The 8333-nt window shown below is 35.1% G+C and overlaps 1 protein-coding gene across 1 annotated transcript; it reads left to right on the top strand.

Annotated features, from left to right (window-relative positions):
* LOC107620426 (zinc finger protein 2) lies at nt 74-1321 on the top strand. The gene has a single exon (XM_016322588.2). It carries the CDS (start codon nt 405-407, stop codon nt 954-956), a length of 552 nt encoding a protein of 183 aa, XP_016178074.1. The 5' UTR covers nt 74-404; the 3' UTR covers nt 957-1321.

Raw genomic sequence — 8333 nt, 5'->3', positions numbered from 1 at the left:
ACTATTAACTATTACAATTACAATACAAAATATATATAAACCAAGTTGATTAATTAATGATCATTCATCATCTACTCTTATATATATTATATTGGTGATCGACCGACAAAGGATCCTAACTCTGCCCATTAATGAAGGCGACAAGGTCTTTGATTCTCCACTGATGTTGCAGATATATGTCCCTCAACACCATCCTCTTTTTTCACTCTAATATACTACTACTACTGTTTCTCTCTGCAACCAACAGTAGCAGTGATCAAACCCTTTATTAATTTTATGAATACCTAGTAATATATATATATATATATATATAGTACATACATACACACACAATTACACTTTGAACCACTCAGTACATCTTCTTTTAATTTTCTCTCATCTCTTTCTTTTTCTATTATTGTACCATGAATAATTTCCATCCAAACACTTCTCTTCACCTGAGTCATCATCATCATCATCACTTACCTACTGCAGATGAGAATTCAATCAACCTTGACCTTCTTCTTGAACCTTCTTCTTCTTCAACTTCTTCATCTTCACCTCTTAGTGGTGGTGGTGGTGGTAATAATTATAATAATATGACAGAGGCAAGGGTATTCTCATGCAACTACTGCCAAAGAAAGTTCTACAGCTCTCAGGCCTTGGGAGGACACCAGAACGCTCACAAGCTTGAAAGGACGCTGGCCAAGAAGACCAGGGAGATCACTTCATCCATGCAAGATCACAGATCAAACTTCATCAATTCTACTACTACTACTACATCACATCATGCTTTTGGTGTTCTTGAGAACCATGTCCATGGTGCTGGAGGAAGAAGAGATAACAATAGCTTCAGCTACGGCGGTTCAAAACAATTAGGTGTGGCTGCTTCTTGGTCCCGTGGTTACACTACTACTACTTCTGAAAATGTTCATCAGGAAGATATTAGCCAACTTGACTTGTCATTAAGGCTTTGAAACTTATGATGATGAACATGATGAACAAGAAAAATTCTGGATTTTTCTGATTATGAATGATGAACAATAATATAATGTGGCCGTAGATAGGAGGATGTAAGTGGGGGAAGCAAAAATCATGCTTAAAAGATCGATCCAAGTTGTTGATGTACCACTGCCACTTTTTCTTTACAAGGTAAATAATGAGAGGCTGGATTTCAGGTTACATAGGTTACCATATTCATGACTACATAGCTCTACTGCAATTTTAATGTTCTTGCTTTTATTTGTGTTTTCTTTTTTGTACTGTGTATGTGTAAAACTTTAATTTGTCACAAGTTATCATCTATATGGTTGAAATCTGAGACAGTACTACTTTCTAGAGAGGAGGAGGAATGAAGTTTGGTAAAACAAAAATGGTGCAACACAAGGTCCCATCAGAGGCTAAGTGCAACATTGGTGTATGTATGTGCAGCCACACTGCTAGTCAATCTTCATATATTTAACCTGAAATTAATAAAGAGTACACTCATCATAATTAATTAATTAAAATCTTGAGCTCACATTAATGGTATAGTTTGTGATGCTCTCGTCATGATGTTATGCAATGCCACTTCTGACAGCATAGTAGTTTTAGCTTGTGATTTTATGCAGCAAAGCAAGCAAGTGAAGTGCCCTTTAATTAATACTCTACTTTTCTCTGCGCTTTAACATGCAGTCTGAATATGTACAAGGTTTTCTGAAACTTTTTCACATGCTGGTGTTGTTGTTAGTGGGAAAACTAGCACACAACAAGTTTATATATATGCGAATTATTAACAACACAAAGTAATGTCTCCTTTTCACAGTGCTTTTTATGGTTACTGCTCTCGTACATACATGAAATTCAATTTCATTCTTGAATTTAATTTAGAAAGACTAAGATGTATATGTTCCTCTCCTTTAGTTTTCCCAACAATCCATTCACCAAAAGAGTCTAATAACAATGGAAAAGAAAACCAACTTAATTTAATTAGTTCAGTAGTTAGTTCATTAAATAAGTGTTCAAAATTTTAAATGTTGTTTTGTACATGTAATTATTTGTTAACTACCAGTAAAGTTTTGAATAAAATTTCAATTCATAATAAATTAGTCTTTAAATTGCTAAGTTGAGAGATACTTTAAGCAAAAAAAACGAGCATGAACTACTTGCATAACATTCAATTGTTTCCAAGAGAGAGACCTTTTGAGAATAAATTATTGGTTATATTGCTATACATATTGTTTGGAAATATTGCTCTCAATAAAAATGCATGGTTCACAAGATTATGTACTATAGTACTCTAAATTGCTGGCATCTACTAAGGCACAAACGAAATTATTAATATTTATTTTGGTAGTTAGAGTAAAGTTTGATGTCTGGAAAATATCGTACTTCTCAAATTTAGATGTGTTTGAAAATTGGTACAAACAATTAAGAAGAGAAATACTATTTGCAATATTGATTTTCAAAATTCATGGATTATATAATCACTTCATCAGTAGAAGGAGACCATTTGTGTTCTTGGTGCACGTCTGTGACTAATAATCAATAGTCACAACCCCATTACATCACATATATAGTGGTAGTAGTACGTATGAAAGAAGCATGTCATATTGGGGATTGCCGTCAATTCAATGCAAATGACTGGTGTCGATGATTTAGATATATGTCCATAAATATTTTTTTTTAACTTTTATTTTAAGAAAAATTATGACAACCAAACGACGATACTGGGCTGCATCAGAGAGCAAAGGTCCTTCAGCCAATGCAAGACGATGATTTTCTTCAATAGGTGTAGACACAGGCCGAGAGCCAAGCATGCCAGTCTCCATGATAATATCTAACGCGTATTTGCGTTGGTTAAGAAAAATGCCAGTAGGAGAGCGAGCCACTTCCACCCCTAGAAAGTATTTTAGTTTCCCCAAGTCTTTCATGTGGAAGCATTGATTTAAGTAGTCCTTGAACTGGCGAATAGCAAGAGAATTATTACCAGCCACGATAAGGTCATCAACATAAACGAGCACCACAAGTTGAATATTGTGATGATGAGAGACAAACAATGAGTGATCGGAGGCACACTGCTGAAACCCGTATTGAAGGAGGGCAACAGAAAGTTTAGAGAACCAGCAGCGCGGAGCTTGGCGGAGTCCGTAAAGGGATTTTTGAAGTTTGCACACCATGCCAGGAGTAGGGACATGAAACCCCGGTGGCAATTTCATATAAACATCCTCCTCAAGATCCCCATGAAGGAAGGCATTGTGAACATCCATTTGATGGAGTTCCCAATCCTTAGCAGCGGCCACAGCTAAAATAGTGCGAATAGTTACCATTTTTGCGACCGGGGCGAAGGTTTCATTATAATCCAACCCTTCAATTTGATGATTACCAAGAATGACGAGGCGTGCCTTAAACCTTTCAACTTGCCCGTCCGAACGATATTTGATGCGATAAATCCATTTACACCCCAGAGCCTTCTTCTGCGGTGGTAGATGTGTAAGGTGCCAAGTACCATTGTCCTGAAGAGCTTTAATTTCAACGCTCATGGCTTCTCTCCATCGAGCATCACCTATTGCCTCATGAAAATTTGTGGGTTCACGTTCTTCGCTTATTGCTGCGAGGAAAGTACGGTGTTGCACAGAAAATTTATCGCATGACATATATTGAGATAAGGGATAGAGTGGACCTGAGGAATGTGATGGAGATGGTGAAGAGATGGACGGGTTTACGATGATGGTGTTGGTGACAAAATCACGCAGCTTGATCGAAGGGTGCTTTACTCAGTGTCCACGACCCAGAGGAAGTTCAGAGAGCGTGGTGGTGTCGGTAGAAAGAGGCACATCATTTGAGACAGTTGGTGAGGGGCTGCTGGTTTCGATGAGGGGTGAAGCTGTCCTTGTTGGGTCTGTATGTGGAGATTCACCTCCCCCAACAACAACAATGGACTCGTCATTGGAATTAGTCTGAGGAAGGACCTCCTCGTGATCATCAAGTGTGGACTTATTATTAATGGGCTCCAAAAATTTCTCCTCATGCACTAAAGAAGTGGAAACCAAATTTTCTTGGGCCAAACACGCAAACGGGAACTCGGTTTCTACAAATTTGACATCACGAGATATAAAGAAAATATTTCTTTCCATATCATAAAGTTTCCATCCTTTCTTTCCAAATGGGTATCCCACAAATGTGCATGTACGAGTTCGGCTGGCAAATTTATCACCCTTGGTTTGTTGATTGTGCGCATAACACAATGAGCCAAAAACTCTAAGATGATTATAGTCAGGTGGTTTTCCATGTATCATTTCAAAAGGAGTTTTTCCGTTAAGAACAGATGATGGTGTTAGGTTGATCAAGTGTCCCGCAGATAAAACACATTCTCCCCAGAATCGAATGGGCAAAGATCCTTGAAATCTCAGTGCACGAGCTACATTAAGGATATGTCTATGTTTTCTCTCCACCCTTCCATTTTGTTGGGGTGTCCCAGCGCAAGATGTTTGATGAATAATTCCATGCTGCAAAAAATATGGACGCATACAGATGAACTCGGTCCCATTATCACTGCGTACTTCTTTGACTTGTTTATTAAACTGTCTTTCAATAAGAGCAAAGAAATTAATCATCACACTTCCGTGGCTCAATCGTATTCATCACCCATGAGACAAGCATGGATTGAACCGTCCACCAATCCTCCATTTCAGATGCCCCTTCTCGTGGCTTCTTGTGAGTTCCATTTAGAAACCCCCATTTTCTCCTAGCACGTAGCGACACCTTCACAGCTCGAGCCCATTCTTCGTAGTTCTCTCCTCGTAATTGCACTTGTGTGATTACGTTTCCAGGATTGTCGCTAACGCTCAGATCATAAGGCGATGGTCCTTTGTTGGATCCATCTTCGTCCTTCTTTGAATCCTCTCTTTTTGGAGGAGTCACACCTACTCCAGCCATTTCAGCGGCGGAGGTTTCTTTTGTGTGATGATTATCAGAGCCAACCTAGCTCTGATACCATGCCAAATTGCCTTGTGTTTTATTGAATAGCATATCAATTATATATACAGTACTCTACCTAACAATTAGCTACCTGATTTCCTAATTATGGTAATGCAAGATATTTACAGCTAATAAAACGGGATACACCAAATCAACTAAAAACTGAAAGGAATTTGTTTTCTAATAATTCCTAATATTTAGCCGTGACATATGTGGCTTGATATGCATCAGATTTCATTACAATAGGCCTTCCTGCTTCCCCTCAATACTTTATCTTTAAGAACTTGATTTTACGTGGATTGATGTATTTGAACTTGATTTTACGTGGATTGATGTATTTGATGACTATGATAACGAGAATGATGTTTGTAGGCCCATGAACTCTAAAAGCACCTTTAAAAATAAAATGAAATAAAAGAAGAAAAGTGACTGGTAGCCATCCTCCTTCCATCACGTAATTATAAACTACCGTAATTTTTTTGGTCTATTCACGTTACTTGAAGACCACTAGACCTTAATTACTCTGAATCATTAAGGTGAATTAGTCTACTATATATATAAAGCTTTTAGCTAAGCTCGATTCATCAAAACTAGTTAGGTGAGATAGTATCAAAACTAGTTAGATCATCAAACTTAAACTTAAATTCTCTGTTCGCATTTTTCTCCATGTTGTTTCGTTGCTCCTGAAAATTTTCCATCCTTTCTTGGCTTTCAAAGTTCGAGCACAATTTTATGTTAATGGCACATGGAGTCCTTGCCTTGGATTTTTGGATGCATTTTCTATTAATCTGATTTAGTTTAAAAAAATTAAATAAGTTGATGCTGACACAATCTGAGAAACTGATAATATATTTGGTAAAATGTTCAAAAATGAGAAAGACTTTGCTAATGTCCCTCAAATAGAATGTTCGGAGAAAGAAGTAAAAAGAATGTATTCTTCGTAGAGAAGTGATAGAAGACCAGCAATTTTTGTAATTTGTAATCATCAAATAGTCATCAATGATGTTTTTAATGGTGTGAGATTTTATCAAATGGTGTGAAATTATTTATTTTTGTTTTACTTGTTACATACTGGCCAAAATTTAATAAAGTTGTTGGCCTCCTAGACTTTTCTGTATATTCTGAAGAATGGATAAAACGTCTTACTTTCCAAGTGAAGAGAGGTACGAAAAAAACATATGTGGGTCGCGATATTATTTCACATATTTTACGTAATTTTTTTAATTAGAGGTATTTTAGTAAATTTAGATAATTCGGTGGTTAATTTTATTTTAAATCAAACAGAATATTGAGATATAATTTAATTTTGTATATTTTACAGTAAACAAAATACATTTATTTTTTTTTAAACTAAACAATAATTATAATTTGATGACTAATTTTAATATATAAATGGTATTTTTTTATTCAGACCAACTAACCATGTATATATCTCCCAATTGTATAGGTAGAAGATTTAAAATATACTAATAGGCATTGTTCTTGCTGAGTTTGGTTGGTGTATAGTTCGTCTGTCGATGAATATTTTCAAGCTTCTCGTCGGGATGAGTTATACGTTGGCAAGGAGAGAACAAGAGTGTGGGTACTTGCAAAAGACACTCCGACGCTCAAGTCAGTAAGTGTTTAAGAGGTATAAGAATAATTCTATGAATATAAAATATAAAACATGAAATAGAAGTTATCATGTGTTGTATATTATAATAATTCTATGAATATAGAATGTATATAGAATATATCTAGAATGTCCGGTGTATATAAAAATTTGTGCCTTTTATAGACATAGAATTGATGAATAGAGTTGATGGTATGACCATTAAAAGACATTAAGTCGATAATGAAGATGTCGATTACAGAATGAATGATAATTAAAACCGAGTAACTTATAATGCACAATAAAAATCGAGTTATAAGGTGACGGATCAATTATTATTTGATTTTTCTAAAGAATTATGCTCATCTAGCTTTCATTTATGATTAGGATCAACCTTTGTTATGTGTCTCAATTTATAAAAGAATATTTTTGTCATTCATTTTTTCCTGATTTCTCGTGTCAATTTTGTTTTTTGGCTTCTGCTCTCGCATTACTCTATTTATTTCCTAACAGTCATAAATAGATGTACAGTGGGATGTTCATTGGTTATAAGGTATCCTATTAATGCGAAAGTGATGACTATACTATTGCTCTTAATGGTGACTAGGAAAAATATATAGAAAGCACATTGATAGATGATGCACAATAATGAACTCAAGTGTGTACTGTGTCATATATAATTTATGTTGAATAGAGAGTGTTAATACTTAATTGATATAATGGTAAAAGAAATTATAATAGGAGGGGGGTGGAAGCATATTTGCACGGATGTGAAACGTCAAAAAGGTTTGGACTTATTGGAGGACTGAATGGGTGAATTGAGAAGCATATAATAAGAAATATTTAATAATCAAAGAAAATCAGACAAAAACAGTCATAACTTACTTTATTTAGTATTTATTAATTGTTGTGACAATTAATAAATGTTAAATAAGACAATTTTTGACTGTTTTTTTTTGTCTCTCTAACATTACCCATTTGAAAAGTCTATCTCTATGTGTGTGTCCGATATGGTCGGCCATAACAAGTAGAATGAGGGGGCCATCATCATCTTATTAGGGTAGTACCTTATAGCTTGTTTGATGTTGTAATCCATGAGTTCATGCCCCTAAGTAGCACATAATCCACCGTCATTATGATCTAATTTTTCAATGTGGTCCATGCCACTAATACTCTCTTTCTTCCTCCATCAAATCATCACTTATCACTTATCACGCACCCTTTCATTGTTTAAGGTAGATACCCAGCTTGCCATGGACTCCTCCTTTTTTTACCGGTTTGGCTATAACGGAATAAAAATTTCACTCTATCTATCTCTTTCTTCTTCTTCCAGTTCCCCTATATATATGCGACTTTACCCTCTTTATATCACTTCTTTCGCAAATATTTCTTCTTTTCTCACTAGAAGATGCTGATCCATATTTCACTCGTACTAGTTCAAACAATTATTTACCAATTGTAATGTATTTTTCTATGAAATTAGAAAGGTTGATTAATTCTCCATAAATTGTGTCTATGGGCAAATTATGCATTCTAGAAGATTATAGACATTTTAATATGACAATTCATACTTGATTGTTCAAAGAGAAATGCAAATTGAATTCATTAACATTCATAAGAGCGAAAAATTATAAAAGATGATAGAAGTTGTATCAGTTTAACAAGTCAAAATTAGTCAAATTACAAAAAAAAAAAAATCAAAGTTTGTGTCAAGAGAATTATATCAATCATATATTAATAGTAACGGAGCTACCATGATAGAAAAGCAAGGCGGTAATGACTCCCCTAAATTAATAATTTATAA

This window comes from Arachis ipaensis, chromosome B01 (assembly GCF_000816755.2).
Source record: "Arachis ipaensis cultivar K30076 chromosome B01, Araip1.1, whole genome shotgun sequence".
NCBI classification, from domain to species: Eukaryota; Viridiplantae; Streptophyta; class Magnoliopsida; order Fabales; family Fabaceae; genus Arachis; species Arachis ipaensis.
This window is presented reverse-complemented; position numbering and strand designations above follow the sequence as displayed.